This window comes from Callithrix jacchus, chromosome 4 (assembly GCF_049354715.1).
Source record: "Callithrix jacchus isolate 240 chromosome 4, calJac240_pri, whole genome shotgun sequence".
NCBI lineage: Eukaryota > Metazoa > Chordata > Mammalia > Primates > Cebidae > Callithrix > Callithrix jacchus.
The window spans coordinates 176,318,137-176,340,253 of NC_133505.1; the positions used below are offsets into that span (position 1 = coordinate 176,318,137).

Here is a 22,117-nt window from a genome sequence, read left to right on the forward strand (position 1 = left end):
TATTACTCATTAATAAAGAAGAATGAACTACTGACTGCAATAACATGGATCTCAATTATCCTGGGTGAAGAAAGCCAGACAAAATGAGTAAATATTGGACATCACCAAGTGGTGAAATAGAAGGTAATCCACTCATATCCCCCGACAATAACAAAAATTTTGCACCCATCCATGGTCTAAAGTCTCTCTACAGGAGCCTCAAAATTTAGGTAGAAGTTGTGAAACCCCAGTGGAGGGGTTTGTCGGGGGAAATAGGGGAGGGACAGCGGGGGGTGGGGAGTTGGTGAGAGAGAGTGTGGGGAGAAATGCCAGATATAGGTGATGGGGAGGAAGGCAGCAAATCACACTGCCATGTGTGTACCTATGCAACAATCTTGCATGTTCTTCACATGTACCCCAAAACCTAAAATGCAATTAAAAATAAAAATAAAAAATAAAAAAAGAATATGGAAAAATTATCCAAATGGATGAGTGAGCTATATTAACTAAAACATAATTGTCTCTATTTCATTTCTCATTTATCTACATCTTGAATTAATTTACAAAAAGGCATTCATCAGGAAGTAACAGTTAAGACTGTGCTTTCAGGGGTCATTTCTTTTCTTTTCTCTTCTTTTTTAGACAGGCCCTCACTCTGTCATCCAGGCTAGAGTGCAGTGGGGCCATCCTGGCTCTCTGCAGCCCTGACATCCCAGGTTCAAGCAATCTTCCCGCCTCAGCCTCCTGAGAAGCTGGGACTACAGGCACACAGCATCACACTTGGCTGATGTTTAAAATTTTTTTAGAGACAGGATCTCACTGTCTTGCCCAGGCTGGTCTCCTGCCTCAGCCTCCCAAAGTGCTGGGATTACAGGTGTGGGCCCTCATGCCCAGTAAGGGATCATTTCTATAATTCCTTCCTAGGGAAGTTTCTCTGAACATGTAGAGCATGTTTTTCAAAAAATAACATTTATCAAAAGAAGACAAGATCACTAATATAGAAAGCAGAATTTTTCAGGCTAGGCATGTAATCCCAGCACTTTGGAGGTCAAGGTGGGCAGATCACTTGAGGTCAGGAGTTCGAGGTCAGCCAGGCCAACATGGTGAAATCCTATATCTACTAAAAAAAAAATACAAAAATTAGCCAGGCATGGTGGCAGGCACCTATAGTCCCAGCTACTTGGGAGGCTGAGGCGGGAGAATCACTTGAACCTGGGAGGCGGACATTGCAGTGAGCTGACATTGCACCACTGCACTCCACTGCACCACAGAGCAAGACTCTGTCTTGAAAAAAAAAAAAAGAATTTTTCAAAAAAAAAGAAAGAAACCCCAGTGGAACCAAGATCTCAATTTTGAGAGTTCAGACCCACACCTAGGTGGCTGATTCACTAAGCATGCTCTTAGCTTCAAGCCCAGAAATGGCCCAGTCCTCTAAGGGGCTTGGCTACCACCTCATTTGGCCTTGAGCCTGCAAACAAAACCATCAGCCAAGGGGTCTGGAAGGATACCACTACCTGATGGAAGGGCTCATCTGCCTGTTGACATTGGTCTAGGCAATGAACCTGAAAGTTGCCCTGTAGCTTGGCTCATCTGAGTTCCCAGGTAAGAGCTGCTTACACAAACACCCAGAGGGAGACCTGCCTATATCTTGCAACCAGGCAGTCTCAGCCTCCCTGACAGGCTTGCCACACTTTCTCCCACGACAGATCCTGAGGCTACCCAATCTCAACTCTGGCCTCTTCTGGTGCAATCAGGAAACTATCCCATCTGTGCTGAGACCTGCTGGGAGATGCATGCCTTTCTGTGTCAACTAGACCAACCTCTCCAGCCTCTCTCCCATATCAGATCATAGGGGGACCAGTCCCAGCTCCAATTCCTCCTGTTGAAATTGGGGAACTATCTCATCTGTGTAGGGACTTCCTCAGAGATAAGCACCCCTCTGAATCAATGTTACCAGACTCTCCAGCCTCTGTCCCACAGCAGATCCCAGAGGGAAACTATGTTATTGGCACAAGGTCCTCCTGGAAAACATGTGACCCTCTGAGCCAACAAAACAGCTCTCCAACCTCCATCCCATAGCAGATCCAGAGGGGACCCAGTCTCAGTTCTGGCCCCTCATGGCTGTTAGAAAACGCTCCATGGATTCCCAATCTCAATTCCCATTCCTCATGCTGCAGTTGGAGACCTGTCTCACCTGTGCAGAGACCTGCTGGGTGACACACCACTCAGAGCCACTAAGACAACATTCTGGACTCAGGGGCCTGGTGAGCATTCCCACACAGCCCCAGCATCTACCTTGAGTCCTACCCAGACCCATCTGGGCCAGAAAGCTGTGTCAACCTCAGAGTTCTTGCAAGACTCACAGCGATTCTGAGCTTAGAGCACCCTCTAATGCTGAGATGGCTGCAGTGGTCATGGGCTCAGGAAACTCAACAGTCAGTATATGTAGAATCCCTGGAAGGCCCTTTGAAGGACAGGCACAAACAAAGCCAGACTTACAAAGACTTAGACGAATACCTTATCCCTCAGTGCACAGACATAATCACATGTCCACAAGCATTAGCAACACTCAGGGAAATAAGTTGCCACAGACTGACCCTAAAGTAATGACTATAGGTGATCCCTCAGTAAATCATTCAAAATAGTTGTTCTAAATTTCAACAAAATTTAGAAAAACAGAGAATCAACTCAGAAATTACCATAGAAACTTAACAGAGAGATTGTTAATTTTTTTAAAAATCAAAAATTTTGGAGCTAGAAAGTACAATTAATGAAATGAAAAATGGAATAAATAGCATCAAGCACAGAATTCAGCAAACAGAAGAAAGAATCAGTGAGCTCAAAGACTATTTGAAAACACACAGTCAAAGGAGAAAAAAAATGAAGACATTTATGGGAGCTCTGAGACAAAAGATTAAACATTCAGGTTATCAGAGTTAAAGAAGGAACTTAGGAAGACAACGTGGCAGAAGGTAATTCAAAGAAATAATAGAAAACTTCCCAAACCTGGAGATATAAATATCTAGATAATGGAAGGTCAAAAGTTACCAATAAGATTCAACCCAAATAAGAATACCCAAAGACGTATTATAATTAAACTTTCAAAGGTCAAAGACCAAGAGAGAATCCTGAACGCAGTGAGTTAAATTAAGTAAATAACATGTAAGAGAGACTTAATATGCCTGAGAGCAGACTGTTCAGCAAAAACCTTGCAGGTTAGAAGTGAAGGGGGGCAGTGAAATATTAAGGGAAAGAAAAAAAAATGCCAATCAAGCATACTGTACCCAGAGAATTTGACAACTAGACTGAGTGATACCAGCAAGATGGCTGACTAGAGACACCTGGTACCTCCAAAAGAAAAAAAAAAAAAGACAATAAATAAATAGCTAAGATTTGACTAAAGTGTGGAAGGAAGAGCACTGCAAAACAGCAGAGGTAGTGACGATGCACCTGTGGTGACTGGAAGTCCAGGAGAGCAGCATGGATGTACCTGGCCACTGCAGCCCCATCTCCCCTGCCTGGATCAAATCTGCCCAGAGTCAGAAGGAACTTCCTTTTGCAAAAAAAAAGGTAAGCAAAAGATCACCAACCATCCCGCAAACAAGACACACACTTACAGTCTTTACAACAGGAGAATCCCATCGTCCTTGCAAGCCCTGAGCCCAGTTTGGGAGCTACTGGGAATTCATGCTGCTCCATTGCCCCAGATTAGGAGCACAAGGTGTGCATACCTCACTCCCCACCCACCCTGTGAGCCAAAGCTGCTGCAGCACAGCACCATCCTGAGACCAGAGCTGCCTCTGTAGCATGCCCTGCTCTGGGGGCCGGAAGTCACTGCCATTCTCCAGCCCTAGGGCTCCATCTTTATCACACAAGTGGCTAAATGTCACAACCTGAGTTGCATGGAGCCTGGGATAAGGATCAGCTGTGAGCCTGGACCTGCACAGCAGAGAAACCAACCCTTTCCACTGCACTTACAGCCAGAGGAACAGCCCGGCAGTCCTGCCCAGGACAAACCTGCCCTTAATTTAGCCAAACCATTACACACCTTCCCCAAAGCAGGAGAGGCTCCTAAGCCTCCTAACAGCTGATTCACCCCTGGGCCAGCAGCGTTGCTAAACACCTGTGCTCAGGATCTGGGAAACAGCCCTGTAGCACCCCTGCCACAAGCAGAAATACTTCTGAGCTGCCCAATGTCCCTGAGTCTCCAATAGACACCTGAGAAATAGTGCTACAGGCTGCCCACGGTAAGCATGCTCCCAGTCCCAACAAACAGCTATGTGCCCATGTCTCGGACTCAAGAAAAAGACCCACTGGTTGCTTCTGGGGGCACACCACCAGGCGAGCTGAGCAGCCCTGTTCCCACATCCTGGGCCTATAATAGCCCTACACCCACACCCAGGAGACATGCCCTCAGGCCAGCCAAGCAGCCATGTGCCTGCATCCCAAGCCAGAGAAACAGCCTCATTGGAACATCCCAGCAGATATGAACTAAGGCCAGCCAATAAGCTGTGTGATGGGTCCTGGGACTGAGAAGTAGCCCTGGGGGTTTCCTCCAGCAAACATGCTCTCAGGCAAACCCAGCAGCTGTGTGCCCATATACAATGCCTGAGAAACAGCTCTGTGGGCCACTCGTAATGGGCATTCCCCCAGCCAGCTGAGCAGCCTTGTGCCTATGTCCAATGCTGAAGAAACAGCCCCATGAGCTGCCCCCAACAGATATGCCCCCATGCTGGCCCATGCTCCTGGCCACAATAACATCCCTGTGGCCCCATCCCCAGCAAGCCAGACACCAAGTTGGTTGGCCCTATGTGTACATGTTTGTCCCCAACCTGAGAAACAGCAGGTGAACCCATCCTTGGCAAAGCTGCACAACCCATCACCACAAATTATCTTGGTCAAGGCTATCGAGAAACTCATAAATGTCACTAGTGTGGATTACAACTGAAGTAACCACACAGAGACGACACTACTACATCCACCTAGAACCAAGACCAAAAGTTCCCACTAAACTGATAACCTAGGACCAATTCATAAAAATAAGTCCCTATGAAACATATTCCATATAACTGGAAGGTGCAACTTTCCTATCAGATGCACTACAATTAATGTCAGCACATATCAACCATGAAAATGAAAGAAAAAAAAGCCAAAAACAAACAAGCAAAAAAAACAGTCACCTCCAAAGGAAAACAACAATTTTCCAGTAACAGACATCAATCATAAGAAAATATGTACCAATAACAAGGGCTGAACTTGAGGCACCAATTAATAGCCTACCAACCAAAAAAGGTCCAGGTCCAGACAGGTTCACTGCTGAATTCTACCAGATGTACAAAGAGGAGCTCGCACCATTCCTTCTGAAACCATTCCAAGCAATGCAAAAAGAGGGAATCCTTCCCAAATCATTTTATGAGACCAAGACCAATATCATCCTGATACCAAAATCCGGCAGAGACTCAACAAAAAAAGAAAACTTCAGGCCAATATCCATGATGAATACTGATGCAAAAATCTTCAATAAAATACTAGCAAACTGATTGTAACAGCACATCAAAAAGCTTATCCATCACGATTAAGTAGGCTTCATTCCACGGATGCATGGCTGGTTCAACATACGCAATTTTATAAATGTAATCCACCACATAAACAGAACCAAAGACAAAAACCACATGATTATCTCAATAAATGCAGAGAAGACCTTCAACAAAATTCAACAGCACTTTATGCTAAAAACTTTCAATAAACTAGGTACCAAAGGAACATATCTCAAAACAATAAAAGCTATTTACGACAAACCTACAGCCAATATCATACCGAATGGGCAAACACTGGAAGCATTCCCTTTGAAATCCGGCACTAGACAAGGATGCCCTTTCTCACCACTCCTATTCAATATAGTATTGGAAGTTCTAGTCAGAGAAATTAGGCAAAAAAAAAAAATAATAATAAAGGGTATTCAATTAGGAAAAGAGGAAGTCAAATAGTCTCTATTTGCAGACAACATGATTGCATATTTAGAAGACCCTATCATCTCAGCCCCAAATCTCCTTAAACTGATAAGCAACTTCATCAAAGTCTCAGGATACAAAATCAATGTGCAGAAATCTCAAGCATTTCTATACACCAATAACAGACTAACAGAGAGCCAAATCATGAGCAAACTCCCATTCACAATTGCTACAAGAGAATAAAATACCTAGGAATACAACTAACAAAAGACGTAAAGGACCTCTTCAAGAAGAACTACAAACCACTGCTCAACAGAATAAGAGAGGACACAAACAGATAGAGAAACATTCCATGCTCATGGTTAGGAAGAATCAGTATCATGAAAATGGCCACAAAGTAATTTATAGATTCAACACTATTCCTATCAAGATACCAATGACCTTCTTCACAGAACTGGAAAAAACCACCTTAAACTTCATATGGAACCAAAAGAGAGCCTGCATAGCCAAGACAATCCTAAGCAAAAAGAACAAAGCCAGAGGCATCACACTACCTGACTTCAAACTATACTACAAGGCCACAGTAATTAAAACAGCATGGTACTGGTACCAAAACAGAGGTATAGATCAACAGAACAGAACAGAGGCCCTGGAGGCAATGCCACATATCTACAACCATCTGATCTTTGACAAACCTCACAAAAACAAGCAATAGGGAAAGGATTCCCTGTTTAATAAATGGTGTTGGGAAAACTGGCTAGCAGTGTGCAGAAAGCAGCAACTGGACCCCTTCCTGAGACCTTACACTAAAATTAACTCCAGATGGATTAAAGACTTTTAAACGTAAGACCTACCACCATAAAAACCCTACAACGAGGGGGAGGACTCAAGATGGTGCTGTGAGAACAACCCAGGATTGGAGCTCTCCTTGAATCCGTGGAGAGGTGAGTCGGAGCTGCATTTCCAGACTGATATTTGTTGCCCACAGAACGGGGAAATTCCCAAGTATAAAGGAGACACGGGATGCCAGGTGGTACCTCTGCCTGGCGAAGCCGGCAGCCGGGGTGGCAGCGGCCGGCCCTACCCAGCGCTTCCCACAGGGTGCACTTGTCCGGGTGCCCTGTTGAACTGGCAACCTGAGACTTGAGAGGGCTGGACTTGAGACTGAACGAGACTTGGACAGTGGGCCAGCCCAGGGGATTGCAGGGACAGAGCATCTGGGGTAGCCCAGTAGGACGAACAAAACCACGATCTCAAACGATCCCCGTGCGGACGGTCCGAGTCGCTCTGTGAAGGAGGGGCATCCACCATTACCGAGGCAACCCGCCCCAAATGAGATACACGCCCACTGCTGATGCAGCCTGCCATTGCCGAGGTAACCTGCTACAACAGAGAGACTCTGCCACAGGGCGTGGCAAAGACCACAGCAGAACAGCAGAGCCGACAGCAACAGGGCGAACCACATAACAGCAGGGCGGAGCCTCGGCAGCCAAACAGTGGCTAGTCTGCCTCCTAGCTGGGCAGGACATGTCAACGGTCATCCAAAAATAAAGCCCGAACCCCCGACCACAGAGCATTTGAGAAAAAAAGGGTTTTTATAATGAGCTCTGTTGCAGCAGAATCAAACATAGCAGCCTAACAGCCCTGAATGAACAACAGAGCTCACAGCTCAGCAATTGAGCTCCTAAAAAGTACAGACTGTCTCCTCAAGCAGCTCCCTGACCCCTCTATATCCAAAAGACTGACATTTGGCAGGCATCATCCTGGGACAAAAATAGCAGAAAAAGAAACTGGTAGCATCCCTCGCTGTGCCACAGCTGCTAGAGGTGTACCCCAGACAAGCAGGGCCTGGAGTGGACCTCAGCAGTCGTACAGCGAAGGGGCTAGACTGGTAGAAGGAAAACCAAGTAACAGAAATACTTCATCATCAACAATCTGGGTGTCCACTCAGAGACCCAATCGAAAAGTCAGAAACTACGCAGACAAAAAGCGTATAAATCCACAAAGATGGGAAGAAACCAGTGAAAAAAGGAGAAAAACACCCAAAACCAGAACACCTCGCCTCCTAGAAAGGACCAAAACTCCTCACCAGCAAGGGAACAAAGCTGGACGGAGAATGACTGTGACGAAATGACGGAATTAGACTTCAGAAGGTGGATAATGAGAAACTTTTGTGAGCTAAAAGAACATGTATTAAATCAATGCAAAGAAACTAAGGAACTTGAAAAAGATATGTGGAAATGATAACAAGAATGGATAAATTAGAGAGGAATATGAATGAATTAAAGGAGCTGAAAAACACAATATGAGAACTTCGCGAAGCATGCACAAGTTTCAATAGCCAAATTAACCAAGCAGAAGAAAGAATATCTGAAGTCGAAGATCAACTCAATGAAATAAAACAAGAAACCAAGATTAGAGAAAAAAGTGCAAAAAGGAATCAACAAACTCTCCAAGAAATGTGGGACTATGTGAAAAGACCTAACCTACGTTTGATAGGTGTACCAGAAAGGGACAAAGAGAATGAATCCAAGCTGGAAAATACCCTTCAGGACATCATCCAGGAAAATTTCCTCCACCTAGCAAGTCAGGCCAACACTCAAATGCAGGAAATACAGAGAACACCACAAAGATATTCTGCAAGAAGAGCAACCCCAAGGCACATAATCGTCAGATTCAACAAGGTTGAAATAAAGGAGAAAATACTAAGGGCAGCCAGAGAGAAAGGTCGAGTTACCCACAAAGGGAAGCCCATCAGACTCACAGCAGATCTCTCGGCAGAAACTCTACAAGCCAGAAGAGAGTGGGGGCCAATATTCAACATCCTTAAAGAAAAGAACTTTCAACCCAGAATTTCATATCCAGCCTAACTGAGCTTCAGAAGTGAAGGAAAAATAAAATCCTTTGCGAACAAGCAAGTACTCAGAGATTTTGTCACCACCAGGCCTGCTTTACAAGAGCTCCTGAAAGAGGCACTACACATAGAAAGGAACAACCAGTACCAGCCATTCCAAAATCACAATAAATGCTAAAGAACATCAACATAATGAAGAATCTACAAAAACTAACAGGCAAAACAGCCACTTAGCATCAAAATGGCAGTATCAAATTGACACATAAAAATATTAACCCTAAATGTAAATGGACTAAATGCACCAATCAAAAGACACAGACTGGCAAATTGGATAAAAATCCAAAACCCATCAGTGTGCTGTATACAGGAAACCCATCTCACATGCAAGGATACATAAAGGCTCAAAATAAAGGAATGGAGGAAGATTTACCAAGCAAATGGAAAGCAAAAAAAATTCAGGAGTTGCAATTCTCATCTCTGATAAAATAGACTTTAAAGCAATAAAGATCAAAAGAGACAAAGAAGGCCATACCATAATGGCAAAAGGATCGATACAACAAGAAGAGCTAACGATCCTGAACATATATGGACCCAATGCAGGAGCACCCAGATACATAAGGCAAGTTCTTAGTGACTTACAAAGAGACTTAGACTCCCACACAATAATAGTGGGAGACTTTAACACTCCACTGTCAATACTAGACAGATCAACCAGACAGAAAATCAACAAGGATATCCAGGGCTTGAACTCAGACCTGGAGCAAGCAAACCTGATAGACATTTACAGAACTCTCCACCCCAAATCCACAGAATATACATTATACTCAGCACCACATCACACCTACTCTAAAATTGACCACATAATTGGAAGTAAAGCACTGCTCAACAAATGCAAAACAACTGAAATCATAACAAACAGCCTCTCAGACCATAGTGCAATCAACTTAGAACTCAGAATACAGAAACCAATCCAGATCCGCACAGCTTCATGGAAACTGAACAACTGGCTCTTGAATGTTGACTTGGTAAACAATGAAATGAAGACAGAAATAAAGAAGTTCTTCTAAACCAATGAGAACGAAGACACAACGTGCCAGAAACTCTGGGACACGTTTAAAGCAGTCTCTAGAGGAAAGTATATAGCAATAAGTGCCCATATGAGGAGAATGGAGAGATCCAAAATTGACACCCTATCGTCAAAATTGAAAGAGCTAGAGGAGCAAGATCAAAAAAACTCAAAACCCAGCAGAAGACAAGAAATAACTAAGATCAGAGCTGAACTGAAGGAGATTGAGACACGAAAAACCCTTCAAAAAATCAATAAATCCAAGAGCTGGTTTTTTGAAAAGATCAACAAAATAGACAGACCACTAGCCAGATTGATTAAAAATAAAAGAGAGAACAACCAAATAGATGCAATAAAAAATGATAAAGGGGAAATCACCACAGATTCCACAGAAATTCAAACCATCATCAGAGAATATTACAAACAACTCTATGCGCATAAACTAGTAAACCTGGAAGAAATGGACAAATTCCTGGACTCCTGTGTGCTCCCAAGCCTAAACCAGGAGGAAGCTGAAACTATGAATAGACCAATAACAAGGGCAGAAGTCGAGGCAGCAATTAAGAGCCTACCACTCAAAAAAAGCCCAGGTCCAGACGGATTCACAGCCGAATTTTACCAGACACACAAAGAGGAGCTGGTACCATTCCTTCTAAAACTATTTCAAAAAATCCAAAAAGAGGGAATACTTCCCAAATCATTTTACAAGACCAACATCATTCTGATACCAAAACCCGGCAGAGACCCAACAAGAAAAGAAAACTTCAGGCCAATATCCATGATGAACATAGATGCAAAAATCTTCAATAAAATACTGGCAAGCCGATGGCAACAGCAAATCAAAAAACTTATTCATCATGATCAAGTAGGATTCATCCCGGGGATGCAAGGCTGGTTCAACATACGCAAGTCTATAAACGTAATTCACCGCATAAACAGAACCAAGGACAAAAACCACATGATTATCTCAATTGATGCAGAGAAGGCATTTGACAAAATTCAACGACCCTTTATGCTAAAATCCCTCAATAAACTCGGTATTGATGGAACGTATCTCAAAGTAATAAAAGCTATTTATGACAAACCAACAGCCAATATCATACTGAATGGGCAAAAACTGGAAGCATTCCCTTTCAAATCTGGCACTAGACAAGGATGCCCTCTCTCACCACTCCTATTCAATATAGTACTGGAAGTTCTAGCCAGAGCAATCAGGCAAGAAAAAGAAATAAAGGGTATTCAAATAGGAAAGATGGAAGCCAAATTGTCTCTATTTGCAGACGACATGATAGTATACCTAGAAGACCCCATCGCCTCAGCCCAACAACTCCTGAAACTGATAAGCAACTTCAGCAAAGTCTCAGGATATAAAATCAATGTGCAAAAATCACAAGCCTTCCTCTACACCAATAACAGACTTAAAGAAAGCCTAATCAAGAACAAACTGCCATTCACAACTGCTACAAAAAGAATAAAATACCTTGGAAGACAACTCACAAGGAACGTTAGGGACCTCTTCAAGGAGAACTACAAACCACTGCTCAACGAAATCAGAGAGGACACAAACAGATGGAGAAACATTCCATGTTCATGGTTAGGAAGAATTAATATCGTGAAAATGGCTATACTGCCCAAAGTAATTTACAGAATCAATGCTATCCCCATCAAGCTACCATTGACTTTCTTCACAGAACTGGAAAAAACCACCAAGAACTTCATATGGAACCAAAAGAGAGCCCACATAGCCAAGTCAATTCTAAGCAAAAAGAACACAGTGGGGGGCATAACACTACCGGATTTTAAACTATACTACAAGGCCACAGTAATCAAAACAGCATGGTACTGGTACCAAAACAGAGATATAGACCAATGGAACAAAACAGAGGCACCGGAGGCAACACAACATACATACAACTATACAATCTTTGATAAACCTGACAAAAACAAGCAATGGGGAAAGGATTGCCTGTTTAACAAATGGTGTTGGGAAAACTGGCTAGCCATGTGCAGAAAGTAGAAACTGGACCCCTTCCTGACACCTTACACTAAAATTAACTCCAGATGGATTAAAGACTTAAACATAAGACCCAGCACCATAAAAACCCTAGAAGGAAATCTAGGCAAAACTATCCAGGACATAGGAGTAGGCAAGGACTTCATGAACAAAACACCAAAAGCATTGGCAACAAAAGCCAAAATAGACAAATGGGACCTAATGAAACTCCACAGCTTCTGCATGGCAAAAGAAACAGTCACTAGAGTGAATCGGCAACCAACAGAATGGGAAAAAATTTTTGCAGTCTACCCATCTGACAAAGGGCTGATATCCAGAATTTACAAAGAACTCAAACAGATTTACAGGAAAAAAACAAACAAGCCCATTCAAAAGTGGTCAAAGGATATGAACAGACACTTTACGAAAGAAGACATAGATGAGGCCAACAATCATATGAAAAAATGCTCATCGTCACTGGTCATCAGAGAGATGCAAATCAAAACCACATTGAGATACCATCTCACGCCAGTTAGAATGGCGATCATTAAAAAATCTGGAGACAACAGATGCTGGAGAGGATGTGGAGAAAAAGGAACACTTTTACACTGTTGGTGGGAGTGTAAATTAGTCCAACCATTGTGGAAGACGGTGTGGCGATTCCTCAAGTCCCTAGAAATAGAAATTCCATTTGACCCAGCAATCCCATTACTGGGTATATATCCAAAAGACTATAAATCGTTCTACTATAAGGACACATGTACACGAATGTTCATTGCAGCACTGTTTACAATAGCAAAGACCTGGAATCAACCCAAATGCCCATTGATAATAGACTGGATTGGAAAAATGTGGCACATATACACCATGGAATATTATGCAGCAATCAGAAATGATGAGTTTGTGTCGTTTGTAGAAACATGGATGAATCTGAAGAACATCATCCTCAGCAAACTGACACAAGAACAGAAAATGAAACACAGCATATTCTCACTCATAGGCGGGTGATGAAAAATGAGAACACATGGACACAGAAAGGAAAGTACTAAACACTGGGGTCTATTGGGGGGAAAAGGGGAGGGCCAGTGGGAGGGGGAGGTGGAGAGGGATAGCCTGGGGAGAAATGCCAAATGTGGGTGAAGGGGAGAAGAAAAGCAAAGCACACTGCCATGTGTGTACCTACGCAACTGTCTTGCATGCTCTGCTCATGTACCCCAAAACCTAAAATCCAATAAAAAAAAAAAAAAAACTACAAGGAAACCTAGGCAAAACCATTCAAGATATAGGCATAGGCAAGGACTTCATGACTAAAACATCAAAAGCATTGGCAACAAAAGCCAAAATAGATACATGGGACCTAATTAAACTCCAGAGCTTCTGTACAGAAAAAGAAACAATCATTAGTGTGAACCTGCAACCAACAGAATGGAAAAAAAATTTTGCAATCTACCCATCTGACAAAGGCCTACAAAGAACTAAAGAATCTACAAAGAACTACAAAGAACAAAATAGAATCTACAAAGAATTAAAAAGATATACAAGAAAAAAACAAACCCATCCAAAGTGGGTAAAGGATACGAACAGATACTTTTCAAAAGAAAACATATATGAGGCCAACAAACATATGATAAATGTTCATCACTGATTATTAGAGAAATGCAAATCAAAACCACATTGAGATACCACCTCATGCCAGTTAGAATGGCGATCATTAAAAAATCTGGAGACAACAGATGCTGGAGAGGATGTGGAGAAATAAGAACACTTTTACACTGTTGGTGGGAATGGAAACTGGTTCAACCATTGTGGAAGCACCATTGTGTGGTGCTTCCTCAAGGATCTAGAAATAGAAATTCCATTTGACCCAGCAATCCCATTACTGGGTATACATACAAAGGGTTATAAATCATTCTATTATAAAGACACATGCACACATATGTTCATAGCGGCACTGTTTACAATAGCAAAGATCTGGAACCAATCTAAATGCCTATCAATGATAAACTGGACAAGGAAAACATGGCACATACACACCATGGAATACTAGGCAACCATAAAAAAGATGAGTTTGTATCCTTTGTAGGGACATAGATGAATCTGGAAACCATCATTCTCAGCAAACTGACACAAGAACAGAAAAATCAAACACCACATATTCTCACTCATAGGCAGGTAATGAAATGAACAATGAGAACACATTGACACAGGGAGGGGAGCATCACACACTGGGGTCTGTTGTTGGGGGCAAGGGAGGACAGTAGCGGGGGACTAGAAGGAAACCTAGGCAAAACCATTCAAGACATAGGCATATGACAGTAGGGGGGGTGGGGAAGTTGGGGAGGGATAACATGATGAGAAATGCCAGATGTAGGTGACAGGGATAGAGGCAGCAAACCACATTGCCACATGTGTACCTATGCAACAATCCTGCGTAATCTGCACATGTACCCCAGAACCTAAAGTATAATTAAAAAAAAATAAAAATTAAAACAGTTAAAAAATATATATGAAATGTCAGAAAAAGAATTCAAAATAATAATTTTAAGAAAACTCATTGAAATTCAAGAGAATACAGATAGACAATTCAACAAAATCAGGAAAGCAACTCATGATTTGAATGAGAATTCAACAAAGAAATGGATATTTAAAAAAAAATAAATCCTAAAGAATTCAATGAATAAAATTTAAAAATATAATTGAGAGCTTTAACAACTATATTAAGCAACTAGCTTGATCAAGCTGAAGAAAGAATTTCTGAACTTGAAGACAGAACTTCTGAAATAATACCAGCAGACAAAGAATAAAAAAGGATGAAGATAGCCTTCATGATTTATGAGACATCAGTAAGCAAATAAATATTCATGATATGGGCATTCCAGCAAAAGAAGATAAGGGAGAAGGTGAGGAAAACATATTTAATAAATCATAGCAGAGAACTTCTCATGTCTTGGGAAAGAGATGGAAATCCAGGTCCACGAAGCTCAAATTACCACATAGTTTCAATCCAAATAGTCCTCTTAGAGTTACATTATTGTCAAATTGTCAAAATCCAAAGACACAAAATTAAAGCAGCAAGAATAAAGCAGCAAGTCACATATAAGGGAATGTCCATTTGACTAACGCCATATTTTCTAGCAGAAACCTTACAGTTCAGGAGAGAATAGGATGCTATATTCAAAGTACTGAAAGCAAATAAACTGCAGCCAAGAATATTGTATCCAGCAAAGCTATTTTTCAGAAATGAAGGATAAATTAAATCTTCGGAGACAAACAAAACTCAGGGAATTCATCACCACTAGACTGGTCTTACAAGACAGGTTCAAGGGAGTCTTATATCTGGAAGTATAAAGATGATAATCACCATCATAAAAACATAAGAAACATTAAATTCCCTGGTAGAACCAATACACAAAGGAGGAAGACAAAGGAATCAAATCCATAGAAAACCCAACTGAGGAAATAAACAATAAGACAAGAAGTAAGAAACAAAAGATATACAAGACAAATAGAAAACAATAAATAAAATGACAGGAGTGATTCCTTACCTATCAATTACCCTGAATGTAAATAAATAACATTCCCAATTTAAAAGATATAGATTGGCTAAATAAAACAAAAAATATGACCCAACTATATGTAGACTACAAGAAACTTATCTCAGCAATAAAGACACACATAGTCTGAAAGTGAAGGGATGGAAAAATATATTTCATGCAAATGGAAACCAAAAGCAAACAGGAGTAGCTATACTTACAGCAGATAAAACAGACATCAAGTTAAAAGCTATACAAAGAGAAAAATAGCATATTATATAATAATGCACTCCCATATTTATTCCAGCACTATTTACAACAGCCAAGATATGAATCCACAGACAAATGGATAAAGAAACGTGATATATATATGCAGTGGAATACTGTGTCCATCCACAGACAAATGGATAAAGAAATGTGATATATATACACAACAAAATACTATTCTGCCATAAAAAAGACTGAATCTTGTCATTTGCAGCAACACAGATGGAACTGGAGGTCATTATGTTAAATAAAATAAGCCAGACACAGAAAGACAAATATCACATGTTCTTACTCATATGTGGAAACTTAAAAAGTGGATCTTATGGAAGTGGGGAGTAGAATGGTGGTTACCAGAGGCTAGGACAGGAAGTGGGGAGAATGAAAAGAAGTGGGCAAAAGAATAAAAAAAGTAGTTAGATAGTAAGAATAAGTTGTGGTATTCAATAGTATAGTAGGAAAATTATGGTTAATAATAACTTACTATGTAATTCAAAATTTTCAGAAGAAAAAAACTAGAATGTTCCCAACACAATAAAAAGGTAAATGTTTGAGGTGATGGCCATCCCAATTATTCTGATTTGATCATAACACATTGTATACTTGTATCAAAATATTACATATACCCCCAAAGTATGTACAACTATTACATGTCAATAAAAAAATTAAATTACCATATGACTCTATTTACATAAAACTCTAGAAAATGTAAACTAAAGGGAGAGAAATCCTACATTTATAATATAAAGAACTCCTTCAAATCAATAGAAAACATATAGATAATCCAAGAGTAAAAATGACAAGAACTGAATACATATATCACAAAAAAGAATATCTACACGGCCAATAAATGTGCAAAAAAGTGCTAAACCTCATTAATAATCACAGAATTACTAATTATAATTAGGTAACACTAGACCCTTTTGGAAAGGCTAAAATAAAAATAAACAAGTATAGGTGAAGACACGGATCAACTAAAACTCACATTCCATTAGAAGAAATATAGATTGGTACAGTCGCTTTGGAAATCTGCTAGGCATTACCTACTGAATAGAGACATCATTCACTATCATGAGGGATTGCTTCCAGGAACCCCACATAAACCAAGATCTGTGCACACTCACATCCCACAGTTGGCTGTATGGAATACACGTATATGAAAAGGTGCCCCTCCAAATATGCAGTTTTCATATCCTGCAAATTCTATAGTTTTGACCCACACTGGGTTGAAAAAAATCTGTGTATAACTGAACTAGCACAGTTCAAACCCAGGCTCTTCGGGAGTCGACTGTTTATATATCCCTTACAACTCAGCAATTGTATGTGTGTGTGCACCCAAACACACAGGAAAGAATGTAACAGCCAAAAACATGAAAATACAACAAATGTCTACCAACAGAAGCATGGATAAAGTGAGGTCTGTTCACGTAATATAATACTGTACAGAAATGAAAATGAACAACTGGATGAATCTCATAAATATGCTGGTTAATCAAAGAGATAAGCACAAAAAAGTACATAATATATAATCTCATTTATATAAAGTTCATCAAAAGCAAAACTAACCTATGTTAGAAGTCAAGATAGTGTTGCCTTCTGGGAAGGAGAGAACTGGGTGTTGATGGAGAAGAGGCATGACCTATGGTGGTTACCTAAGCATATTCATTTAGTTATAGTCATTACAATGTGCACTTGTTACATGGAATTTTTTTTCTATGTAGTTTATACTTCACTGAAAAAAGTGAGAAAAGTCAATATGGATATCCAAAGGTAGGAGATGTGATTATGTTAACATGAACCTTTTCTTGATCAGCTTATTACTGAAAAAAATTTTTTAATTAAGTAATTCCAGATATCTCATGTTCTAAATATAAAAATGTAATGTGGCTCTCGGCCTTAGCGCCATGAGAGCCAAGTGGAGGAAGAAACGAATGCACAGGCTGAAGCGCAAAAGAAGAAAGATGAGGCAGAGGTCCAAGTAAACCGCTACTTGTTGCACTGTGGAGGCCACAGGAGCAGAAACATGGAATGCCGGGCACTGCTGATGCTGGTACAAGTTGTGGGACTGCATGCTACTGTCTAGAGCTTGTCTCAATGGATCTAGAACTTCATCGCCATTTGATCGCCGATCACCTCTGAGACCCACCTTGCTCATAACCAAAACTGCCCATGTTGGTCCTTTGCCCTGGACCTGTGACATTCTGGACTATTTCTGTGTTTACTTGTGGCCGAGTGTAACAACCATAAAATAAATCACCTCTTCCGCTGTCTTAGCTGAAGGATTAAATCGAAAAAAAAAATGTAATGTGATATTTTTATCAATATTTCTCTCCTATAGCTGGTAGCTGAATCCACAGAAGGTAATGCTGTCCAAACAGTATCAAAGACATGGAAAGTCAAGGGCAAGGCCTCCATGACACTGAACATAACACTTGTAAAATACCTGATGAGAAGGATCCTCGGTGTTCCATATGCAAAGTTCATTCCCATCCAAAGGGAAAGCACAGTGCTGCATGCTGCAAGCAAGCTGAACATGAGAAGCAGACTCCTTGGATTCAACCAGGTATTTCTCTATAACTATATCACGTACACAGCCACCATTACTTGAGAAAATGTCTTGGGGATTTTCCATCTTCAATCTGAAAACAAAAAGTACATACAAGATGACTATAGGTGTCATATTTAATATAGATAAAAAGTCTATTATCTACCGATAGTTACTAGTGTGACCACACACACATGCCACATCATACCTATTTATTCAACTTTCCTCACCCCAAGAAAAAGAAGAGAAATCTACTAAAACCTCTGGAGGTTCCACATTCACAACTGCTCCATTCCTCTCATGGGCTTTCCAATTAAGCAGACCTTGACTCAAATCCTCCTATCCCCACTTACCTTGCTTAGGCTTTCTGAATAAGCTTCCACAACCGTAAAATGAAACAGTTACTGAGAGGCAAAGACTAAACAGTGATCCATATGCCATGGGTACAGTGCTGACACTTAGCATTCTAAACATCGGTTACTGAAACCAGTTACTGGTATCAATGACTAAAACACAAAGTTATTTTCGGAATTGACCACAGCAAAGCAGTTATTGGGAAACTGCAATTGGAACTCACATCTCCCATAGCTAACCTGAGATTAATCAACAATTTCACAACGCTCTATGTAATTACAGTTAAGCTATCATAGGTTCTATAATCAGTCACTCACTGGCTATGTTTTATAAAGCATAAACTAATGAAACACTCACAAACACAAGCTCTTCATCCAACTTTACACTTAACTTCACAACATAATCATTTCAGAAACGTGGGAATAACACTGGGATCATCCTTGATTCTGCTGTACCCCACACCCCACTGCAGGCAGGCAATAGTTGCACCTGAAGGCATAGACAACAGACCTGCTTAGAAAGTGACGGGCAAGCACCCCAACATCCAGTGGTCATGCAGGCTGTGGGTATTCAAAGGTCCACTCATGTGGCCCTCATGCTGGTTACGTGGATCCAAAGGATCCACCCACAAAGCCCTCATGCTGGTCATGTAGATTCAGAGGATCCAGCCATGCAGTCCTTATGCTGGTCATGAGGATTTGAAGGCCCAGCCATATGGTCCTCATGCTGGTCATGTGGATTCAAAGGCCCACCCCTGCAGTCCTCATATTGGTCATGCGGATTCAAAGAATCCACCCATGGGCTCCTCATGCTGGCCCTGACAAGACCCTGCTAACCCAACCTCTGCCTCTCTCTTCCTCTTCACCAGCTCCTCCCTCCACTGCTACTCTTTCTATTTACACTTTCTCCCAGCTCTTACAACACAGCAGGGCTTTTATTGCCTCAGGACACATATTTTATCTTCATCTTCCATTCCTCCTCATCGCTGCACCTTGGGGGCTCTTCTCATTCCCCAGGTCTCAGCAGAGGCCCCTGAGAGCTGGCTCCCATCTGCCCCCCATCTCATCCTCCTCCTTCCCAGCGCTTCACACCATCTAAAGTGTATACCACAAGAGAATGAGATATGCTTCAAGAGATCCCTGCCATTCTAACTCCATAAGAGACAGGGAATTCACCCACACATCAACAATATAACTGTTAGAGCTAGCGTCGGAAAAGCCAGCACAAAAAGATTCTCTGTAACTAAGGAACTCACACAGTCTTCACTCCTAAAAGCACCAAGAGTCAAATTAGGCTAAAATAAACATTAAAGTCTAATCCTTAAGAGGGAAAAAAAGAAATTTAGATTTTTTAAAATCCAATCAAAAATAAATTCAAGAACAATTTTACGTAATAGTCTACCCAAATAAGAAGAAATCAGAAAAGAAATTCTGGTAATGTTAAAAAAAAAAAAAAACCAGATCTCTATCACCCCCAAAAGATCATGGTAACTCCCTAGCAATAAAGTCAAACAAAGAAATCTCTGAATTGCCAGATAAAGAACTCAAAAGGTTGATTATTAACCAGGGAAAGTTGAAAACAAACAAAAACTTCAAAAAAAATGCAGGATATGGATAAAAAATGTTACAGGGAAACAGATATCATAAAGAAAAAAAATCACAACTAGAAATGAAAGACACACTTAGGGAAATACAAAATGCAGTGGGAAGTTTCCACAAGAGACTAGAACAGGTAGAAGAAGGAACTCCAGAGCTCAAAGACAAGGCTTTCAAATTAACCCAATCTGTAAAAGATAAAGAAAATATAATTCTAAAAAAGTGAACAAAGGCTCAAAGAAATTTGGGATTATGTTAAATGGCCAAAGGTAGGAATAATTGGTGTTGCTGAGGAAGAAGGGAAATCTAAGTTTGAATAACTTATTTGAGGGAATAATTGAAAACTTACCTAGCCTTGCTAGAGATCTACACATCCAAAGACAAGAAGTTCAAAGAACTCCTGAGAAATTCATCACAAAAGGATTATCACCTAGGTATAGTCATCTGGTTATCTAAAGTCAGGAAGAATGAAAGAATCTTTATGTTGTCCTGAACTGAGTATAGAAAGTCAACACCAAGACAAAATTATGCCAAATTGCAGGGTCTTTATTGCCAGCAGCCATGGAGGACTCATGTCTCTCCAACCCGTGGCCCCGAAAGGAGTGTGTCTAGACCTTTTATACCCATAAAACCACCTCAGGAGTGAGGGTGAGGGGCGGGGGTGGGGGTGAGGGATTTCAGACATTCCAAAGACTAGTAGATTCTGTAAATCACCTCCTGGGCGGAGATGAGGGTGAGGGGCTCCAGACAATCCAGTGGATTCCTAGGCGAAGATGAGGGTGAGAGGCTCCGGACATTCCGAGGGCCAGGGGACTTCTGACATTCCGATTGTTACTTAAGTGGTTCACAAAAGTCAAGATAAGCATTTGTTTACACATTGCCTGTGTAGGGTGGAAATCACAAGTCGCAGGAGTCAGAATGGCTTGGGTTTGGACTGCCTGCCTGTCACATTTGCATTACAGAGAGCAGTTTCAACAGAAAACCAAGGTATGGTTGAGGTATGCAGGTTTATGGGGCTTTTTACCATGTCACATTTAGAGCTGTGAGACAAAAGCATCATATAAACTATAAAGAAAAACCTATCAGATTAACAGCTGATTTCTAGGCAGAAAATTTACAAGCCAGAAGTGATTGGGGTCATATCTTTAGCCCCCTTAGACAAAATAATTGTCAGCTACGAATTCTGTATCCAGCAAAACTAAGCTTCAGAAATGAAGGAGAGATAAAGTGTTTTTTAGACAAACAAATGCTGAGAGAATGTGACACTACCAAGCCAGCACTGTAAGAAATGCTAAAGCGAATTCTAAATCTTGCAACAAAACCTTGAAATGCACAAAAAAAGAACCTTCTTAAAGCATAAATCTCACAGGGCCTATAAACAATAACACAATGAAAAAGGGTATTTAGCAACAACTAACATAATGAATAGAGCAGTACCTCACATCTCAATACTAATGTTGATGGTAAATGGTCTAAATCCTCCACTCAGAGACACAGAATGGCAGAATGGATAAAGGTCCACTGATCAAGTATCTGGTATCTTCAAGGGACTCACATAAACTTAAGGTAAAGGAGAGGAAAAAGATATTCCAAACAAATGGAAATAAAAGCAAGCAGGAGAAGCTATTCTTATATCACACAAAAAAATAGACTTGAAAGCAACAACAGTTAAAAAAAAAAGACAAAGAGGGACATTATATAAATGATAAAAGGATTAGTCCGATGGAAAACTATCATGATCCTAAATATATACACACCTAACACAGGAGCTCCCAAATTCATAAAACAATTATGACTAGACCTAAGAAATGACATAGCAACACAATAATACTGGGGAATTTCAATGGTCTGCTAACAGCACTAGAAAGGTCATCAAGACAGAAAGTCAACAAAGAAAAAAATGGACTTGAACTATGCCATCGAATAAACAACAAATATTTACAGAACATTCTACCCAACAACTGCAGAATATGCATTCCTTTC

At 40.8% G+C, this 22,117-nt stretch overlaps 1 protein-coding gene across 9 annotated transcripts in view; it reads right to left on the reverse strand.

Moving 5' to 3' along the window:
* WDR27 (WD repeat domain 27) overlaps positions 1-22,117 on the reverse strand; it is a 304,525-nt gene that overhangs the window by 261,999 nt on the left and 20,409 nt on the right. For 8 of the 9 annotated variants that reach the window (XM_078370488.1, XM_078370485.1, XM_078370484.1 and 5 more), the window contains exon 2: positions 18,084-18,279. In XM_078370488.1, coding sequence (XP_078226614.1) covers positions 18,084-18,272 — 189 coding nt within the window. In that variant the 5' untranslated portion in view covers positions 18,273-18,279. Of the gene's footprint in view, positions 1-18,083; positions 18,280-18,896; positions 19,057-22,117 lie in introns of those variants that run through there. The other variant, XM_078370480.1, reaches the window with a different exon arrangement.